At 36.6% G+C, this 22,851-nt stretch overlaps 1 protein-coding gene across 3 annotated transcripts in view; it reads right to left on the bottom strand.

Annotated features, from left to right (window-relative positions):
- The window catches only part of SLC38A9 (solute carrier family 38 member 9), a gene marked incomplete at both ends in the record, with an annotated part of 73,182 nt that overhangs the window by 18,548 nt on the left and 31,783 nt on the right, over positions 1 to 22,851 (bottom strand). Inside the window, 3 exons of one of the 3 annotated variants that reach the window (XM_079702383.1) lie at positions 9,854 to 9,961; positions 12,748 to 12,942; positions 15,571 to 15,630. In XM_079702383.1, coding sequence (XP_079558509.1) covers positions 9,854 to 9,961; positions 12,748 to 12,942; positions 15,571 to 15,630 — 363 coding nt within the window. The remainder of the gene's footprint in view (positions 1 to 9,853; positions 9,962 to 12,747; positions 12,943 to 15,570; positions 15,631 to 22,851) is intronic. The other 2 variants (XM_079702382.1, XM_079702384.1) reach the window with 2 other exon arrangements.

Genomic DNA, 22,851 nt, shown 5'->3' with positions numbered 1-22,851 from the left:
CAAAGCGAGAGAGTGGCATGGACATATATACACTACCAAACGTAAAATAGCTAGCTAGTGGGAAGCAGCCGCATAGCACAGGGAGATCAGCTCGGTGCTTTGTGACCACCTAGAGGGGTGGGATAGGGAGGGTGGGAGGGAGGGAGACGCAAGAGGGAAGAGAGATGGGAACATATGTATATGTATAGCTGATTCACTTTGTTATAAAGCAGAAACTAGCACACCATTGTAAAGCAATTATACTCCAATAAAGATGTAAAAAAAATAATTTTTAAATAGAACTACCATATGACCCAGCAATCCCACTTCTGGGTATATATCCAAAGGACTATATTGAAGAGACATCTGCATTATGTTCACAGCAGCATTATTTACAATAGCCAGGATATAGAAACAACCTATAAGTCCATCAACAGATGAATGGATTAAGATGTGGTAAACATATACACTGAAATATTATTCAGCCATGAGAAAGAAGGAAATCTTGCCATTTGTGAAATGGATGGACCTTGAGGGCATTATGCTAAGTGAAATAAGTCAGACAGAAAAAGACAAATAGTGTATGATATCATTTATATGTGGAATTTAAAAAAGCTAAATTCATAGAAACAGAAACCAGAATCCTGGTTATCAGAGGCTGGGGAGGTAGGGGAAATGGGGAGATGTTGGTCAAAGAGTACAAACTTCCAGTTATAAAATGAATAAGTTCTGGGGATCCAATGTATAGCATCATGATTATAGTTAATAATACTGCATTACTTGAAAGTTGCTAAGAAAGTAAATCTTTAATGTTCTCACCACAAAAAAGAAATGGAAATTATGTGAGGGAGATGTTATCTAGTGCTATGGTGGTAATCGTTTTGCAATATATAAGTGCATCAAATAAACACGTTGTACACCTTAAACTTTCACAGTGTTATATGTTAATTATATCTCAGTAAAGCTGGGGGAAAAAAGAATTCAAAGTAAGGGAGCTACAAAGAAAATTTTATATAAATAAATAAATAAATATATGAAATCAACATCTTTCTTATATACCTATAATTGGTTAGGATATAAAGAGAAATTAAAGCATTCCATTCACAATAATAAAATAAGCATACAAATTGTTAAGTATTGTTAAAGGTATTCCTAGGCCATAACTAGGAATAACATTAATATTAGCATGACAAATTTATATTAAAACACTATAAAACTTCACTGTTGCAGCCATGTAAATGTACTACTCTGATATCCAAGTGAGAACCTGATGCAAGGCATGCAGTGAGTTGATAAACTCCAGCTGCAGTCTCTTTGGGCTGTGCTGACCTAATCAAGAAGTCACACTTTCCCTGGGCATCTCCTAGCCAACGACTGTGCAAAGCAGAGTACTGATCTGGCCACTTTTGCCCAACCCTAGGCTCCTCTGAAGGCAGTCTTTGACAGAGCTTCACATTGGGTTGGCTAAGACTTTCTTAATCTATTCCTACCCAATCCTCCTTCTTTCCTTTTCTCCTTTTGTAGATTTGAGCTACAATGTGGTCTGATGTAGCTACCTACTCCAGCTCACCCTCCTCTCTTTCACAAATGCTCCCCTACAAAATTTCTTGTACTTCTAACTCCATTTTGATGGCTGCTTACTGATATTGGAAGTTGTCTAAGAAAGCAGACAGTGAGATGGGATTTGGGCATGGAATCAGTCATCACCCATCTCTGAATTACCATGTCAGCAATGCTTTAGCGATATCCCAAGGTTCTAACAGTGTTTTCACTATCATTGCTTTTCTACAGATTCTGTTGATTCAAAGAGGCTACAGCACCTCTGACCTCAACTTACCTTTTATGAGGGTGGTATCTGACTGTAGCAGCTCCATTATGAATCCTATTTTTAGACAGGGAATTATAGGACTACTCTTCCTCTACCCTATTGACCTAGGGACACAGAAGCCTAACTCTTAGTTCAGCCAATCCCAAATAAGGGAGAAGGAGGGTCTCATAGCCAACCAGAGTTATTTCTAGCTTAAAATAGAAGACTCTTCATGATCTGGCCTTTGCCTCTTTATCCGTGTCTCCTATTACTTCACCAATAAGTATTCTTTCACTTCAGCCATCCAAATTCTTGTAATTTCCTAAATGGGTCATGGTATCTCAGGCCTTAACTGTTTCTTAAACATATTGATCCCTTGACCTGGCATAAACCCATTCCTCCAATTCTTCATTTAAAGAACTCCTTTTGGCCTTAAAATACTCTTATTTAGAACACTTCTCTGATTCCTAATTCTTATTCACATGCAATTCCTCTATACTACTATGTCTCTTGTGTATCTTCATACTGTGATCATTAATTCACAAAGCAGTCTTACAGCTCAACTGCGAGCTCCTGAACGGCAGGGGGCCATGTCTTTTTGGACAATGCATGAAACATAATCAGAGGCGTTCATTTATTTTCATAATAAAGGACTCTTGGCCATGAAAGTGGTCAATGTTCTACTTTAAACGATTCTTCAGAATGATTTTGCTTTTTGCTAAGATTTACTAGTTTTCGATAAGCTCTTTTCAATTTAGCTGATCTTTCCTGTCTTCTGGAGCACTCAACGTCTATTACTTCTAAGATGCCTCGTGAAGCAACTTGTTAGTTGAGTCTTCTCTAATTCAGGCAGGTGATACCACTGTTGTTTCTAACTTGTCAAATTAGAGTGAGTGAATATCCAGCTTTTTCCAATTAACCAACAAAAACTGAGTAAATTTCTTGAAAACCTAAGATTATCTTTAACAGCTCTATTGAGATATAATTTACATATCTTTCACCCATTTAAAGTGTACAGTTAAAAGTTTTTAGAATATTCCCAGAGTTGTACAACCATCACCACAATACCTTACTCCTTTCTATTGCCAAATAATATTCCATTGTACGGATATACCACATTTATGTATCCATTCATCAGTGATAGATATTCGGATTGTTTCCACCTTTTGACTACTATGAATATTGCTGCTATGAACATTCGTGTACAAGTTTTTGTACGAAAAATATGTCTTTTAAAGAACCCAGACATTTATACCATGATCAATGTGTAGTAAATTAAAGAAGACAGATTCCTTCACAAAGTGGTTTTAAAGAAGCCCCAAACCTCCAATCATTCTCAAACTGCCTACTTTATTCCTCTGAGAAGTCATATTAAGAAAGGAAGTGGGGCTTCCCTGGTGGCGCAGTGGAAGGGTCTGCCTGCCAATGCAGGGGACACGGGTTCGTGCCCTGTTCCGGGAGGATCGCACATGCTGCGGAGCGGCTGGGCCGGTGAGCCATGGCCGCTGGGCCTGCGCGTCCGGAGCCTGTGCTCCGCAATGGGAGAGGCCACAACAGTGAGAGGCCCGCGTACCGCAAAAAAAAAAAAAAAAAGAAAGGAAATAAGCAGAGGGGGAGAAGATAATTGAATATATAAGACAGGTACTTAGAAAGTAAAAAGAACTCCTATAAATCAATATGAAAAAAATAGAAAATGGGCAAAAGACTTGAAAAGGCACTTGACAAAAGAGGTAATCCAAATTGGCAATGAACATATAAAAAGGTGTTAACTTCATTAGCCATCAGGGAAATGCAAATTAAAAGCACAGTACCACTACACACCCACCAGCAAGGCTAGATGAAAAAGAAAACAGAAGTGTTGATGGATGAAGACGTGGAACAACTAGAACACTCAAACACTGCGGTTATGGACGTAAATTGGTACAACCATTTTGGAAAGCTGACTGGCAATATCTGCAAAAGTAGAATATATGCATACCCTTTGACCTACCAATTCCACTCCTAGGTTTATACTCAAGAGAAAGCAGGCATATATGTTCACCAAAAGATATGTAAGAGAATGAAGAGTGCTATAATAAACATAATGGTCGCAAACTGGAGACTACTCAAACGTCCCTTAATAGGAAAAAGATAAATTGTGGTATAGTTATAAAATGAAATACTAATGAGAATGAATAAACTACAAATACACACAACAATATGGCTCAATATCACAATATAATGTTGATTGGAAGAAGCCAGACACAAAAGAATACATACTGTATATTCCAATTATAGTCAGTCAAAAAAACAGACAAAATTAATCTTTGGGGTTAGAAGTTAGAACAGGTGGTTATCTCTGCAGGGAGACAGCAATTGGTAAGGAGAATGAGAGGGACTTCTGGGGTGCTAGTAATTTCTGGTTTTGATCTGGGTGCTGGTTATCTGGTTTGTTCAGTTTGTGAAAATTTTGTAAGACTTTACTTTCTGAAAATACCTTTATTGTACTCTAACAGTTGAATGAGAGTATGGTGGGATTCAGAATTTTAAGTTAAAATAATTTATTCTGAGACCTTTGATGACACTTCTATTGTCTTCTAACTTTAAAACGGCCATTAAAACGGCTGATACTATTCTGATTCCAGACCTTTTGTACAGACTTGTCCTTTGTCCCTGAAAGCCCTTCTCTTTATCCCTGGTGTTGTAAAATTTCATAATGATGAGCTTTGGTGTGGGTCTTATTCACAATGCTGGGCATTTTGGGCCCTTACATCTAGAAACACATGCTCTTCAGTTCTGGGGAAATTTCTTAAATTATTTCTTTGATAATTTCCTCACCTTCATTTCCTTTCTTCTCTATGAAACTATTTTTAGTTGGATATTGGGCCACCTGAATTAATTATCTATTTTCTCATCTTTTCTGTCCTACTTATTTTTTTCCTCCCTCCCTCCGTCCCTCCCTCTTTCTCTCCCTCCCTTCCTTCCTTCTTTCTAACTATCCATCCATCTGTCCATCCATCCACCCATCCATAATTTCTAGTCTTTTGGGGAAGTTAGCTTTATCTTCCAAATTTTCTTTGAATTCTTAATTTCTATTACATATTTTATTTCCAAGATCAACTCCCCATTTTTCCTTCCTTGCTTGGCATCCAAATATTGTTTCATGGATATCACTGTCTTTTGTTACTTTGAGGATGTAATTTTTTGGAATTTGCTTTTGTTCCTTCTTATTATTTTTCCCTTTAAATTCCTTTTTTATCTTTCTTTTTTTAAAATATTTATTTATTTATTTGGTTGTGCCGGGTCTTCGTTGCAGCAGGCAGGCTCCTTAGTTGTGGCATGTGAACTCTTGGTTGCGGCATGCATGTGGGATCTAGTTTCCTGACCAGGGATAGAACCCGGAACCCCTGCATTGGGAGCATGGAGTCTTAACCACTGCACCACAAGGGAGGTCCCCTTTTTTATCTTTCTTGTTTTATTTTATTTTATTTTATTTTATTTATTTATTTATCTTTTGCAGCATGCGGGCCTCTCACTGTTGTGGCCTCTCCCGTTGCGGAGCACAGGCTCCGGATGCGCAGGCTCAGTGGCCATGGCTCATGGGCCCAGCCACTCCGCGGCATGTGGGATCTTCCCAGACCGGGGCACAAACCTGTGTCCCCTGCATCGGCAGGCGGACTCTCAACCACTGCGCCACCAGGGAAGCCCTCTTGTTTTATTTTTATCTAAGAGGTCTTCCACAAATATCTAGTGCTCTTTGTATGTTTGTTTATATTTAAAAGTGAAGCACTAAAAAAATGCATACTTAGTGGACATCTAAATGGTCTGACACAAGCAAGGTACCTGCCATTTCTTTGGTAGAACCCAAATATCTGAGACTCTAGGTCTTTCCTCTTGGGCTTAGTTTCTCCTGAGAAGAATCCTCTATTATCCTATGCTATCAGCATTCTGGGAACCAAGGAATAAAGAAAAGAGAATTGGAGGGGTAGACAGTGGGGTATGGTCTCACCATTCAGCATATATGCTTTCACTTAACCTGTTTTCAGACTAGAGGCTTATTCCTACCCTTCTGCTGTATTTGGCAAACCCGAGTCCAGAGAGTGCCTGATTTAGTTTCTTCCATCTCTTGCTAGGTTGAAGAGGGAAAGGGGATAGATTATAGCTAATTATTCCTGATATAAACCTTCAAGGAATTCTCCCATTTTAAGCCCTTCTCCTTACTCTTGCTTTCAGAGTTAACCAGTTTTCTCCAAACACTCAGGCTTTCAAGAATTGTGTAGTTCAAACTGGCCTCCTCTCTACAGGTACTTACATTTCAGCTTTCTCTGCTTTGCTGTCAGTTACCAACCATGTATCAGTTTTCGAGCTTCTAAAAATCTGTTGCTCTCTCTCATTTGCTACTGTCTCTTCTATAGAGTCTCTTTGTGTTTGTTTTTTACTTTTATTTTTTTAATGTAAATGTTTTAATGGGATTTAGAAAGGAGTGCATATAAACACATTTACTCTCAATAATTATTTATTGAGCACTCATTATATGCCAGAAGTATTATAGGCCTTGGGGACACAATAGTTAATAGAGAAGTATAAAAAACAAAAAAAAAACATTTCTTTTCTCAGAGAGCTAACATTCTAGTTAAGGGAGACAGATACACAGGTTAAAAAAATAATACAGATATTTCTTACCATCTGAACTTGCACTACTCGAATTCAAGAACCAAACAGATTCGGGAACAGTTCTAGGTAAGTCTCTTGTTATCTTAACGTCTGCTACTTTTTATCTGAAACTCAGGAGCTAAGTTGATTAGAATAACAGATATGCCTCAATATTCCAACTAGTCAGAATCAAGAACTTAATAGATTTAGATGACCAGGGATACCTGCATATAAGGTTTGGTAGTGATGAGGGCTCTAAAGAAAATAAGGAACAAGAAGGAGGTGTGAGAATGGGCAGGAAGTCAGGGAAGACCTCTCTAACAATACCAACCATGTAGATACCTGAGAAAAAGACAACAACATTTCATGTACAGGGAATCCTAAGTGCAAAGATTCTGACGTAGGAGTGTGCTTGGCATTTCTGTGGAACAGCAAGGAAGACAGTGTGGTTTGAGTGGACTGAATGAGTGGGAAAGTCATAGGGGATGAAATAAAAGAGGAAGCCAGGAGTCAGATCATATAGGGCCTGTGGACTATGATAAAGACTTGCCTTTATTCTGAATGAGTTGGGAAACCACTAGAGGCTTTTGAAGGTTGTTTCAAAAACACCAGGGCTTCCCTGGTGGCGCAGTGGTTGAGAGTCCGCCTGCCAATGCAGGGGATGCGGGTTCGTGCCCCAGTGTGGGAAGATCCCACATGCCGCGAAGCGGCTGGGCCCATGAGCCATGGCCGCTGAGCCTGCGCGTCCGGAGACTGTGCTCTGCAACGGGAGAGGCCACAACAGTGAGAGGCCCGTATACCGCAAAAAAAAAAAAAAAAAAAAAAAAAACAAACACCACTCCATCTGCTAGGTGTAGAACAGACTATGGAGAAGGAGACAGTGGAAACAGTGAGACTAGTTATGAGGCTACTGCAATAATCTGGCTGAGAGATTAGGAGCTTAACATAATTCTTTTCAGTGGAAATGGTAGAAGTAGTCAGATTCTCAATTTATTTTACAAGTAGAAAATAGATTGTGCAGATATGGGGGATGGAAAGAAAGAACAGTCAAGTATGACTCCAAAGTGTTTGGACTGATCAAGTGGTAAACTGGAGCTACCATTTTCTGAGAATGAGAAGCCTGGGAGAAGAGCAGGTTAAGCAGGCTGTTGGGAGGGGGTGGAGGAGGAAGAAAACAAGTAACTGATTTTTGGAAATTAAGTATACAAAATGGACATCCAAGTGGAGATGTAGAAGGGGCAGGTAGATATATGAGTATGGATTTCAGTGGAGAGATCTGGGCCAGAGATAAAAAAAATTGGGACTAGTCACCATATAGCATGGTGGCTAGATGACATTATTTAGGGAATAAAGGTAGAGAGAAGAGGGGTTTGTGTACTAAACCCTGGATGACTCTATCATTTAGAGGTCAGAGATATGAGAAGGAACAGTTATGTAGAAGAATCAAGAGAGAATAGGGTTTTAGAAGTTAAATAAAGAAAGTATTTTAAGATGGAAGGAGTGAAAAAATTTGCCCCATGCTGCTGACAGGTTGAGTAAGAAGAGATGTGAGATTTGGTCATTGAGTTTGGAAGGATGCAGTCATTGGTCATCAGTCAGTGGAGTGACTGGAGCAAAAGTCTAACAGAAGTGAGTTCAAGGCAAAATGGAAGGAGAAGGGGAGACAGTGAGCACAGACAACTCTTACAAAGAGTTTTTCTTTAAAGGGAAACAATAGCTAGAGGAGAATGTGGGGTCATATGAGTTTTTGTTTTTAGATTGAGAAATAGGTTTGTATACTGGAAGGAATAGTTCAGTAGGAAAAATCTGATGATACATGATTAAAAAAAGAAAGAGTAACTGCAAAAGTGAAGTCCCTGAGGAGGCAGGAAAGGATAGGATGAAATACATGAGTAGGTTTTTCTCATTATTTTTCCAATTACCTGGGAAGAGGGTGATGGGATTTACCGAACTGAAAAATAACTTTTTAGAAACAAGAGTACATAAAGATTCAATTAGAACTAGAAGTTTATGAGAATTCTTCATCAGGACGGTAAAGATTCACACCCTCCAATTCTCTGATTTTTAATTAGCCTTTACTGAAAAAGATTTATGACATTTTCTTTCTTTAGAAATTCTTCAATTACAATAATTTCAGGACCACAAGTATTTACATGAACCTCTTTTAGTCCTCATGATTCTCCCCTCATATCACTTAGAAATGAAGTAAAGTGAAATAAATGGCTTGATATCTATTTAGGTATATTCCCTTTTCTATCTTTTAAATAACAATTTATACTCTCCATTTCTCCCATATTTATCTCTAATGTCCTATCATTAGCAGAAATGTTTATCACTAAGTCTCAATATAAGTCAATATGGATCTACTTTTAGAACATAATATCCTAGACTATTTTTATTAATCAATGGAAGAACTAGCTTAAAGTTGCCATTCTCATCACTGTCCAATTTTAAATACAATCTGTGAGAGAAGATGCCTTGCAAGCCCTACTACTTCCTTTATCCTGAATTTACACTGACTTTTTAGTCTTTGTGGGCTTCTAATAGAAATTTTAAAAAATCAAAGCTGATGCAGCCAGATGATCTGAAAACAAGTAACCGTGATAACATAAATAACATCTTCCAATGACCACCAACTCAGCACACCTGGAAAACTCAGGAATGTTGTAACAAAAGAAACAAAAGGGTGGTAGACAACTATATTTGCAGGTTTTAGAGACTAACACCAGAAACTGAATAGAGATTTGAATTCTAGACTGCCAGAATCAACAGTTGAAGATTGGAAAGAAAGCAGTCTTTCTAAACCAACAACAGAATTTTGTACTACTTTCCCCTTATTATTCGTTTTTAAGATACGAGTGTAATAGTTACTTCCATTTTCTAGTCTGTCTCCTCATTTAGCATTATCCATTCATTGCTTCATGGTGCTTCTATCATGTCCAACATCCTCTAAATTTGGGTGAAACTTAAGAAATTGCCAAGTTATAGCCATGGGGGAAAAAAAAAGGTGGGAAAGAACACTTAATAATCACCATCCTAATTAGCCTGAAAAACAGCAATACTAAAAGAAAAAAACCCATAAGGGGAACAAGGATGTTAATTACCAGTATTATCCACATATATTTATCACTGACTATGTTCTAAGTCTCTGAAATTCTAGGGGTATGTTTCCTCAGAGACAGTCTAGAGAATGAGTTCTTGATTTTTCAATTGCATTGTGACTTTAACTCCCAAGTAGAAATGACAAAGGGTACTGGTTATCCCTAACTGCAAGAAAACCACAGTAATTTCAACTGTACTCCTGTTTTTAGCTTAACAGCATTAATAAAAGTGTTCATCATAAAATCTACCAATACATGTTTTATAGTAACAATAGTTAACTGAAGATCACATTATTATAATTTATTAATTCTTTACTTGCGACAAATAGCTCACCTGGGACAAAAAATTCTGTTGGTGTAAACCAATGAAACTCCACATGAAATCCCAAGCGAATAGCCTTCAAGGTGACAAGAAAAATCAAGTAGAGAACGGACACTGTGCCTGTAAGGAAAAATTCAGAAACCGTTTATCAACTTTGTTTTACAGACTATTTCAAAATCAAGTTTTGTTTCTACATTCTCAGCGTAGTTTAGAAAATTATTACCTGTGTTGCTTATACTCACTAAAACCCAGGTAAGATCTAAAGAACAGAAACAAGCTATGTGAGATATCAAAAAACAAAGCAAAAAACTATGTAGTAGGCCTAAGAAGAACTTACGAGCTGAGTTTAGTGGAAGATACATGCAGAGTCCATTATAAAATTGTAAGGTTACATAGGAGAGAAAAAACAACCTGAAACTGACTCTTATTCTTTGTATTGAAACTATTAGAGGGGAATTCCCTGGCGGTCCAGTGGTTAGGACTTCTCGCTTTCACTGCTGAGAGCGCAGGTTCAATTGCTGGTCGGGGAACTTCAAGATCGCGCAAGCTGTGTGGCGTGGCCAAAAAAAAAAGAAATAAATAAAAACTTTAAAAATGAAAAGGAACGAGTAAAATTAACTTAAAAAAAGTATGAGAGACAGTCAATAAGTTGGAAAAGTCTGTCAAAATATTTAGTATAAGAAAGAAAGTAAAGAAAGAAAAGTAGTCAATGTGGATCATAAACTTATTTGAGAAAGGCAATAAGCCACATAATCCATGAACAGTCTGATCTACTATCTAGATGAAGTTTTTTTTTCTTTTTTTTTTTTCTCTAATATTTTTCCATTTTCTATTTTCTGATACTTTTTTTTTTTTTTTTGCGGTATGTGGGCCTCTCACTGCTGTGGCCTCTCCCGTTGTGGAGCACAGGCTCCGGACGCGCAGGCTCAGCGGCCATGGCTCACGGGCCCAGTTGCTCTGCGGCATGTGGGATCTTCCCGGGCCAGGGCACGAACCCGTGCCCCTGCATCGGCAGGCAGACTCTCAACCACTGCGCCACCAGGGAAGCCCTAGATGAAGTTTTGATTGAGCAGTACTACCTGCTAGATGGAAAGATTCCAGATTCCATTCACTGTGTAAAGTAAATGTCCACTTTATGCAGGGTAAAGTGGGCATTCAGAATTTCAGGATTTTTTAGTAGTCTAGATGTTAGAGCATTTAAGGAGTTAAGTCCAGTCATTATGGAGTAGAGTCAAGAAATCCAGAAAGGTTTCTAGAGGAATTAGACTCTAATTTTTCTAAAGAAGCTATATGTAGTTTTAAAAGGGAAAGTACCAAGAAAAAGTGCAAAAGAAACATATCCTTAGGGAGGTAGAGAATAATCAACCTGGTTAGAAGCCTAGTGATTGTTTTGCCCAACTGAGCAAATTCTTCTATAAGTTTACATGCTAACTTTTAAAGATCTGTTCCACGGGAAGGTCGGCAAGCAAATCAGGAAACCACAAATGAGCTATATAAGCTCTACTGTGGGTTTGGAGGTTAGCTGATTCAGAAAGGATGAATACAAGAGGCTAAAGCTTATATAACCACAACTCTTCATTTTCTGTGTGTGTCTGTGATAGTCAGTCTTACAGTGAATCCTGTTGTGAGGCAGAGGTATAGAGAAATATCCTTACCTCCTCCTTTGGTCTTCTGAAAACCCAAAGCCACCTCCTTGATGTGATGAGTAATCTAATTATTTCATACTCTAGGCCGCCTACCAAGAGGTCAGAACTATAGGGAGGAGGTGAAATCCTATTATCTATTTAGGTTATCAATTCTTTATGAATGATATCCTTGTCTTTAGTTAACCAGATCTGAGCTTTCATAGGGGTTCCTTTTCTAAAACAGGTCTCACAAAAATAAGTCTGTTCCTTTAAGGAGGCAACAGTGTTCTAAGAAAGAAAAAGCACAGAGGAAGAGAGCAGAAGCAGAATAAACCTAAGGAGCTTCAGCTAGAGAACAATATCCCAGGTTGAAAGTCAAGCGATAATTTTGTGCTACACTCTTAAATAGATACTGTAGGAAAAAAATATTCCATAACCTCCCTTAGTAAGTTCTAATATTTCCAACCCTTAGAATTGAGAAATTCCTAAAATAACCACTTTGGATCTCTCCTGCTAAAATCTTAGTCTACTTCCTCTAGCTGTTCTCTTAGAGGAAATGAGGAATAGTTGTTCAGTAAGGATAGAATGGAAACCCCAGCAACTCATTCTTTTTTTTCTTTTTTTTAATTTGGTTGAACCGGGTCTTAGCTGTGGGAGTTGGGCTCCTTAGCTGCAGCTTGAGGGCTCCTTAGTTGTGGCATGCAAACTCTCAGTTGCAGCATGCATATGGGATCTAGTTCTCTGACCAGGGATCAAACCCAGGCCCCCTGCACTGGGAGCACAGAGTCTTATCCACTGTGCCACCAGGTAAGTCCTTTTTTTTTTTTTTTAATGCACCCAGCAACTCATCTTGAAAAGGGACTTGGACTTGAAATGGTCATCTATATTTTTCTTTTTTTTTTAATATTTTTTTGATATGGACCATTTTTAAAGTCTTTATTGAATTTGTTACAGTACTGCTTCTGTTTTATGTTTTGGTTTTTTGGCTGCGAGGCATGTAGGATCTTAGCTCCCCCACCAGGGGTTGAACCTGCTCCCCCTGCACTGCAAGGTGAAGTCTTAACCACTGGATTGCCAGGGAAGAGCCCACCTATATTTTTCTCTCTTCCAAACTCCATAAAGAAAACCAAAAAGCAGGGTAACATATGCATGAATAAATTAAACATAGATGAACAGGCCTGGAAGGTAAGTATTGATATTTCCCCAGTCAGACCATATTTCCACGGAATCCAACATGTATTGTACTACACAGAGGCTCTATAACACAGTGCCTTGGCTTACCTAGGATATTAAATTTTGAAAAAAATGAAGGAGATTTGAAATTAAGCAGTGGCAGGAGGAGCCCCACGAGGTAAAAGGGCACTGTCTTGGACTTATTCCACCACTTTTCAAACTGCTGGAGTCCCGAGTCATTGGTGTAGAAAATCATAGAGCCATTGTCAGGATGGTTACCACTCATGGCACTTGGACAAATCACTGCAATAGGGAAGCAACAGATTAGAGAAGGCAACAAAGAACAGAAAATGACTATCCCAAGACTGACACTTGTTCTGCCAACCTCAATTTTTACCATGAATGCTAAGTTTCTTCTTTCTAGAAAAAAATAGAGGGTTATATTTAGATATATTAGGAACCTTTTTTATTTTTATTATTTATTTTTATTGAAGTATAGTTGATTTACAGTGTTGTGTTAGTTTCAGGTACACAACAATGTGATTCAGTTATTTACATATTTATATATTCTTTTTCAGATTCTTTTCCATAATAGGTTATTACAAGATATTGAATACAGTTCCCTGTGCTATACAGTAGGTCCTTGTTATCTATTTTATATATAGTTATATTAGAAACCTTTTACCTATAAATAATTAAAGGTAGGAGAACATTAGAAAATTTTGAGGTATAGCCTTAATTTCTACTGGAAATTATAAAATTATCCTACCAAATATCCTTTGGTCCAATTGCTAGAGAGAAAATACTGGGTTGGATGATATTTGATCCTATTTATATAATAATATAAGAAATATCATACAGGTGATTGTTCACTGTGCTAATAACCTACACAAAAGACAAAGAACAGGTTTCTTCTAACAATAAACAAAATCTCTGGGTTTGGAATAAAAAGTGGACACCATCAAAACATCTGCCATGGTATTGCCAAAATCTAATTATTGCTTATAGCTTAAGAATCTTGAATTCCAGCAATCCAGAGTAACTGTCCTGGACGTTTATCACACCTTGTAGCAGCTTAAGAGCCCAGATGATATGCAGAGAACTGGGAAGCGAGTAAAACATATTTTTCCTAACGCTGATCTTATGTTAGCAGAGAGAATACAAATCATCCTCACTGTGTTTCTAGTTTCATAATAGTACTTTTTCTAATAATCAGCTCTTTGTAAAGAATGTTTAATGCTAGTGAAAAATGCTGACAAACAATTTTATTCTCTATCCGTCATTTCACATACCACAAAGCCAAACAACTTTCTTTCACCTTTTTTCTTAGCACTTTAACATGCACATTTTTCTTCTATGCTCTGGAGAGAAGTAAATTAATTTGAATTTTTGTGCTAATAACTGTACTAATAATTACAGTGGTAAAGAGCACAGGCTATGGAAGTATATTGACTGAATAAAGAATCTCGACTCTGTCACTTAATAGTTATGTAAACTTGGGCAAGTCACTAACTTCTCTGTACCTTCGTTTCTGCACAGAAAATGAGAGAAAAGATCTACCTTATGGAGTTGCTGTAAAATATTTAGAACAATGCCTGCACACAGTAAGTATCCAATAAATGTGAGCTGTAATTTTTAATATTAACTGAGACAGATTGTTTCACACTCTATTTAATACACTGTTCAAAATAAACCAAAGAATCAAGAAGTGCTACTATCAACATATCACTATGCAAACTAAACTGACTTTGCTGATGGTGCTCTCCAAATTATCACTGTAATTGTGATATTTATGAACTCAACAATGAACTCTAGTGAAGAAATCCTATTAGATATTAATAAACTAGTTTTATCAATTGATTTCAGAATAGCTATAGTAAAATGAATTTCTCTTTTAAGACAAGTATGTTACTTGGTCTTTTGAAAATTCTGAGGTAAGGAACAGGGTGCAAGAGATATATGTTTAAATTATACTAAAATACTTTAGTATAATTATTGAAAAGTGTGTATGTGTGTGTTCACAGAAATAAAAGCTGATACTTCACTCATTTTCTAGTGTTAATAAATGACAGGTTAATCAGTTTAATCAAGGGGTAAAACAAGACACTGAATAGAAAACATGGGAATGTACGCTTTATGAGAGGAGAAACTCTTGTCTGTCCATTATATCCCAGAGCCTAGAACAGCTCCTCACAGGTAATAGGCTTAATAAATATGCATTGAATGAATTGTCCTCTTAGTGATCAATGTGTACCTCCATCAAAATGCTATGAATTCAGTATCTCTGAAACTTAAACACATAAAAGCTTTAGGTGATGTTAGTTACACTGTTAACCAGGTTATGTTAGCTTTTCTATTCACTTTTCCTATGACTGCCATATTGGATAAACCCATAGGCCACAAACGTTTATTTTTAATAAATTAATTAAAAGAAACTTTTCTAAGAAATTAAGGGTTTTTTTGGACAAATCTTTATTTTTCTGTATTTACTAACCTTGGTTCATTATTAGGAAATTTAGGCCACAGATTTGTATATATTAAATACTACTAACTAAAACAATAAATGTCTAAAACTAAGTTAACAAACTGAGAACTATGGTTCTAGACTTCCAAAACAATTAGCAGTGATATAGGTTCTTCAAAATGTGTATTGATCATAGGCAAATATGGATACTATAGATGTGAGCTATAACTGTGAATTGAATAATATAAACTAAATATTGTTTAGCTCACATTAACACAAAATTTTGTAGTTTTTTTTTTTTGAACATACTGACTGCCAACAATTTAACAGTGGCTTACTTAACTTAACATAATCATTTTATGCTGTTCATTTACCTAAAATAAAGTTATAGGCTCTACATTAAATCATTTCTGAAGCAAGGTGATGAATAAATAAACAAGCCAAACTTTCAATTCCAAACTACTTACCAGGGTTGCTATCGTTGGTGCTCAGTATAGCATCTGTGTCATTAATGTGATGAATAAAGTCTAAAAATTAAGGGGAAAATATAGTTTAATACTGAATGAAAGATGCTAAATCAATCACCCTCTAAAGTCTTTTACCTATAAAAATCTTTTAAGATCTACTGTGTGGTAATATTACCTAGTACACTGAACAAAGGCTACTTCACTGTTAACATAGCTTTACCTTCTTCAGCTTTCTCTACTTACAGGAACAATGTCATTGGTGTCACAGTCCCACTGTGTTTTACATGACTGAAGATTTTTTTAAAAAACTACTCACAAGGCTGAATTTAGTTAAAAGCCCTGGAATAAAGACAGTGTGCACAATTTTTTTACCTATACGGACACTAATTTATATAAGTATAGTTACATCTTACATATTAAAGTTCTAAAGTCTGCAAAAGAGGTAAAGCCAAGTACTCATAACAGCTGAGTTTATCTGGAAAATCACTTAAAGTTTTTACAAAGTATAGGACGTGCTATTATAAACTGAAGGCTATATAGTAATTATTGCTCACAAGCACCATTAAGTAATACTAAAAGAAGTAGCAAAACAAAAAGCTATTGCAGATACCTGAGCATTCATGTCATTCTACAGTGAATGAGAGAATGGGTAAAGAATATGTTTTTACTTGCCTGAGGGAATTTACTTTATTCTGTTTGATGTTAACCTTTTATAACTTTAGTAAGCATTAATAAAAGTAATGTAAAACTTAAAAATAGGATGGTAAAAAATGCTGGAGTAAGTTAAATATGTGAATTATTCATCTCCATTGTACGTTAAATATGTGAATTATATTGTAAGTTATATAAAAGTAAGTTAAATATAAGAATTATTCATCTCCATTGTAAAGTAAGTTAAATATGTGAATTATTCATCTCCATTGTACACCTCTCAAGACAGAATGAAAGAAGTAGTCTAGTGCTCTAGGTTTTTACAGTTATCTCCAGGGCTTATTAGTGATTTAAGATCAGAAGTTATGAATCTTTAAGGAATTCCTGGTGCCAAAGACTTACATAACGCTAGTAAAACCTTGATACCAAGTATACTGGGCTGAACAGTATTCTCCCCAAATCCATGTCCATCAGGAAACTTAGAATGTGACCATACTTGAAAACAGACTCTATGTAGAGATAATCAAGTTAACATTAGGTTATACTGGATTAGGATAGGCCCTAAATTTAGTGACTGGTGTCTTTAGTAAGAGCAGGAAATTTTGGACACAGAGACACTGAGGGGAGATGGCCATGTGAAGGCAGAAGCCGAAATTGGAGTGATACACCTACAACTCAAGGAATACCAAAGACTGCCAGCAGTCGATCATCAGAAACTAGAAAGAGGCAAGAAAGGCTTCTTCCCTAAAGGCTTCAGAGGGAGCAGAGAGCCCTACAGATATTTTGATTTTGGACTTCTAGTTTCCAGGACTGTGGGAGAGAACAAATTTCTCTTGTTTAAAGCCAAACAGTTTATGGTAATTTGTTACAGCAGCCCTAATACATCAAGGCTCAATGAGGACAGTATGAGAAAGAAAAAATCTACGCCACTATCTCTTATGAAGAGACACAAAAGTTCTAAATAAAACATTACTCCTACTCCTCTCAAAAGTAAACTGAATCCAGTAAGAAAATTTAAAATATACATCATGACTTACAAACTAATTTAAGTTTGTCCCAGAATATAAGTATGATTTAAATATTATAAAATGTATTCACTTAATTATCCATATTAACAATTTAAAGGAGAAAAGCTTTACAATCATTTCAAGAGATGTAGATTAAATATTTAATAAAATCCAGCACACATTAATAAAAATGCTTAAGAAAACAATAGGCTAGAACATCTCTGAATTACTAAAGGATACAACCCTTTGATCCTACAACTAATGCAATATGTAATGGTGAAACATTAGAAAGATTTGCTCAGGAACAATATAAGGATGTCTACCAGCACTGCATCCATGCAACTTTACAGTTTAAAAAAAGATAAATATATCTATATGTGTATATAAGTAAACATATATACATGTGTGTGCATGTGCCTGTGTGTATATATGTATGTATGTACATATTAAATATAAATGTATGCATATAGATATGAATCATTCAAAAAATAATAACTAGAGAGGAAGAACTTTTCACTATTCATGGATGACATAACTACCTAAATAGAAAATCGAAAGTGAATCTACAAAATTATAAGCAATAAGAGTTCAACACATTGACTAGATTCAAGATAAATATTAAAAAATTAGGTTCTTTTATTATAACAGCAAAAAATAATCTGAATTTTTTATAATTAAAAACTATATCACGAGAAGCAAGAAAAACTACAAATCTGCAGCCTGTGGAAGGAAAACCCCATTCACAGAAAGATAGACAAACAAAAAGGCAGAGGACTATGTACCAGATGAAGGAACAAGAAAAACCCTCAGAAAAACAACTAAATGAAATGGAGATAGGCAACCTTCCAGAAAAAGAATTCAGAATAGTGATAGTGAAGATGATGCAGGAGCTTGGAAAAAGAATGGAGGCAAAGATTGAGAAGATGCAAGAAATGTGCAACAAAGACCTAGAAGAACTGAAGAACAAACACCTAGAAGAATTAAAGAACAAACAGAGATGAACAATACAATAATTGAAATTAAAAATAAACTAGAAGGAATCAATATCAGAATAACTGAGGCAGAAGAATGGATAAGTGACCTGGAAGAGAGAATGGTGGAATTCACTGCTGCAGAAGAGAATAAAGAAAAAATAATGAAAAGAAATGAAGACAGCCTAAGAAATCTCTGGACAACATTAAACGCAATAACATTCATATTATAGGGGTCCCAGAAGAAGAAGAAAGAGAGAAAGGACCCGATAAAATATTTGAAGAGATTACAGTCGAAAACTTCCCTAACATGGGAAAGGAAATAGCCCCCAAGTCCAGGAAGTTCAGAGAGTCCCAGACAGGATAACCCCAAGGAGAAACACGCCAAGACACATAGTAATCAAATTGACAAAAATTAAAGACCAAGAAAAATTATTAAAAGCAACTAGGGAAAAATGACAAATAACATACAAGGGAACTCCCATAACATTAACAACTGATTTCTGAGTAGAAACTCTACCAGCTAGAATGGAGTGGCACGTTGTATTTAAAGTGATGAAAGGGAAGAACCTACAACCAAGATTACTCTACCCAGCAAGGATCTCATTCAGATTGACAGAGAAATCAAAAGCTTTACAGACAAGCAGAAGCTAATTCAGCACCACAAAATCAACTCTCCAACAAATGCTAAAGGAACTTCTCTAAGTGGGAAACACAAGACAAGACAGGGACCTACAAAAACAAACCCAAAACAATCGAGAAAATGGTAATAGGAACATACATATTTGATAATTACTTTAAATGTGACTGGATTAAATGCTCCAACCAAAAACACAGGCTCGGTGAATGGATAAAAAAACAAGACCCATATATATGGTATCTACAAGAGACCCACTTCAGACCTAGGGACACATACAGACTGAAAGTGGGGGGATGCAAAAAGATATTCCATGCAAATGGAAATCAAAAGAAAGCTGGAGTAGCAATACTCATATTAGAAAAAATAGACTTTAAAATAAAGAATGTTGGGCTTCCCTGGTGGAGCAGTGGTTGAGAGTCCGCCTGCCAATGCAGGGGACACGGGTTCGTGACCCGGTCCAGGAAAATCCCACATGCCGTGGAGCGGCTAGGCCCATGAGCCATGGCCGCTGAGCCTGCACATCCGGAGCCTGTGCTCCGCAATGGGAGAGGCCACAACAGTGAGAGGCCCGCATACCGCAAAAAAAAATAAAATAAAATAAAGAATGTTACAAGAGACAAGGAAGGACACTACATAATGATCAAGGGATCAATCCAAGAAGAAGATATAACAATTATAAATATATATGCAACCAACAGAGGAGGACCTCAATACATAAGGCAAATGCTAACAGCTATAAAAGATGAAATCGACAGCAACACAATCATAGCGCGGGACTTTAACACCTCAGTTACACTAATGGACAGATCATCCAGACAGAAAATTAATAAGGAAACACAAGCTTTAAATGACACAGTAGGCCACATAGATTTAATTGACATTTATAATACATTCCATCCGAAAACGGCAGATTACACTTTGTTCTCAAGTGCACACAGAACACTCTCCAGGATAGATCACATCTTGGGTCACAGATCAAGCCTCAGTAAATTTAAGAAAATTGAAATCACATCAAGCATCTTTTCCGACCACAACGTTGTGAGATTAGAAATAAATTACAGGGAAAAAAAACGTAAAAAACACAAACAGGACGTCCCTGGTGGTGCAGTGGTTAACAATCCGTCTGGCAATGCAGGAGACACGGGTTCAAGCCCTGGTCTGGGAAGATTCCACATGCCGCGGAGCAACTAACCTGTGAGCCACAACTACTGAGCCTGTGCTCTAGAGCCCATGAGCCACAACTACTGAGCCTCTGTGCCACAACTACTGAGTCTGCGCTCTAGAGCACGTGCTATGCGACAAGAGAAGCCACCACAATAAGAAGCCTGTGCACCGCAATGAAGAGTAGTCCCTGCTCTCCGGAACTAGAGGAAGCCTGCACACAGCAACAAAGACCTAATGCTGCCAAAAATAAATAAAGTAAATAAATTAAAAAGAAAAAACACAAACACATGGAGGCTAACCAATATGTTACTAAAAAACCAAGAGATCACTAAAGAAACCAAAGAGAAAATCAAAAAATACCTAGAGACAAATGACAATGAAAACACGATGGCCCAAAAACCTATGGGATACAGCAAAAGCAGTTCTAAGAGGGAAGTTTATAGCACTATAATCCTACCTCAAGAAGCAACAAAAATCTCAAATAAACAATCTAACCTTACACCTAAAAGAACCAGAGAAAGAAGAACAAACAAAATCCAAAATCAGTAGAAGAAATCATAAAGATCAGAGCAGAAACAAATGAAATAGAAACAAAGAAAACAATAGCAAAGATAAATAAAACTAAAAGCTGGTTCTTTGAGAAGATAAACAAAATTGATAAACCTTTAGCCAGATTCATCAAGAAAAAGAGGGAAAAAAAAAAGAAAGAGGGAGAGGACTCAAATCAATAAAACTAGAAATGAAAACGGAGAAGTTACAACATACACCACAGAAATACAAAGCATCATAAGAGACTACTACAAACAACTCCATGCCAATAAAATGGACAACCTGGAAGAAATGGACAAATTCTTAGAAAAGTATAACCTTCCAAGACTGAACCAGGAAGAAATAGAAACATGAACAGACCAAGCACAAGTAATGAAATTGGAACTGTGATTAAAAATCTTGCAATAAGAGGGAAGAGATATGGGAACACATGTATATGTATAACTGATTCACTTTGTTATAAAGCAGAAACTAACACACCACTGTAAAGCAATTATACCACAATAAAGATGTAAAAAAAAAAACTGCAACAAACAAAACTCCAGGACCATATGGCTTCACAGATGAATTCTATCAAACATTTAGAGAAGAGCTAACACCCATCCTTCTCAAACTCGTCCAAAAAATTGCAGAGGAAGGAACACTCCCAAACTCACTCTACGAGGCCACCATCACTCTGATACCAAAAGCAGACAGAGATACTACAAAAAAAGAAAATTACAGACCAATATCACTGATGAATATAGATGCAAAAATCCTCAACAAAATGCTAGCAAACAGAATCCAACAACACATTAAAAGGATCACACACCATGATCAAGTGGGATTTATCCCAGGGATGGAAGGATTCTTTAGTATATGCAAATTAATCAATGTGATACACCATATTAACAAATTGAAGAATAAAAACCATATGATCATCTCATACATGCAGAAAAAGCTTCTGACAAAATTCAACACCCATTTATGATAAAAACACTCCAGAAAGTGGGCATAAAGGGAACCTACCTCAACATAATAAAGGCCATATACGACAAACCCACAGCAAACATCATCCTCAATGGTGAAAAACTGAAACCATTTCCTCTAAGATCAGGAACAAGACAAGGTTGCCCACTCTCACCACTATTATTCAACATAGTTTTGGATGTCCTAGCCATGATAATCAGAGAAGAAAAAGAAATAAAAGGAATACAAATCGGAAAAGAAGAAGTAAAACTGTCACTGTTTGCAGATGACATGATACTATACATATAGAATCCTAAAGATGCCACCAGAAAACTGCTAGAGCTAATCAATGAATTTGGTAAAGTTGCAGGATACAAAATTAATGCACAGAAATCTCTTGCATTCCTATACACTAATGATGAAAAATCTGAAAGAGAAATTAAGGAAACACTCCCATTTACCATTGCAACAAAAAGAATAAAATACCTAGGAATAAACCTACCTAATGAGACAAAAGACCTATATGCAGAAAACTAAAAGACACTGATGAAAGAAATTAAAGATGATACAAACAGATGGAGAGATATACCATGTTCTTGGATTGGAAGAATCAACATTGTGAAAATGACTATACTACCCAAATCAATCTACAGATTCAATGCAATACCTATCAAATTACCAATGGCATTTTTCACAGAACTAGAACAAAAAATTTCACAATTTGTATGGAAACACAAAAGACCCCAAATAGCCAAAGCAATCTTGAGAATAAAAAACGGAGCTGGAGGAATCAGGCTGCCTGACTTCAGACTATACTACAAAGCTACAGTAATCAAGGTAGTATGGTACTGGCACAAAAACAGAAATACAGATCAATGGAACAGGACAGAAAGCCCAGAGATAAACCCATGCACATATGGTCACCTTATCTTTCATAAAGGAGGCAACAGTATACAATGGAGAAAAGACAGCCTCTTCAATAAGTGGTGCTGGGAAAACCAGACAGCTACATGTAAAAGAATGAAATTAGAACACTCCCTAACACTATACCTAAAAATAAATTCAAAATGGATTAAAGACCTAAATGTAAGGCCAGACACTATAAATCTCTTAGAAGGAAACATAGGCAGAACACTCTTTGACATATATCACAGCAAGATCCTTTAGACCCACCTCCTAGAGAAATGGAAATAAAAACAAAAATAAACAAATTGGACCTAATGAAACTTAAAAGCTTTTGCAGAGCAAAGGAAACCATAAACAAGATGAAGAGACAACCCTCATAATAGGAGAAAATATTTGCAAATGAAGCAAGTGACAAAGGATTAATCTCCAAAATTTACAAGCAGCT

Source organism: Hyperoodon ampullatus (genome assembly GCF_949752795.1).
Source record: "Hyperoodon ampullatus genome assembly, chromosome: 4".
Taxonomy (NCBI): domain Eukaryota; kingdom Metazoa; phylum Chordata; class Mammalia; order Artiodactyla; family Ziphiidae; genus Hyperoodon; species Hyperoodon ampullatus.
The sequence above is the reverse complement of the archived record's forward strand: the minus strand, read 5'-3'. Positions and strand labels throughout refer to the sequence as shown.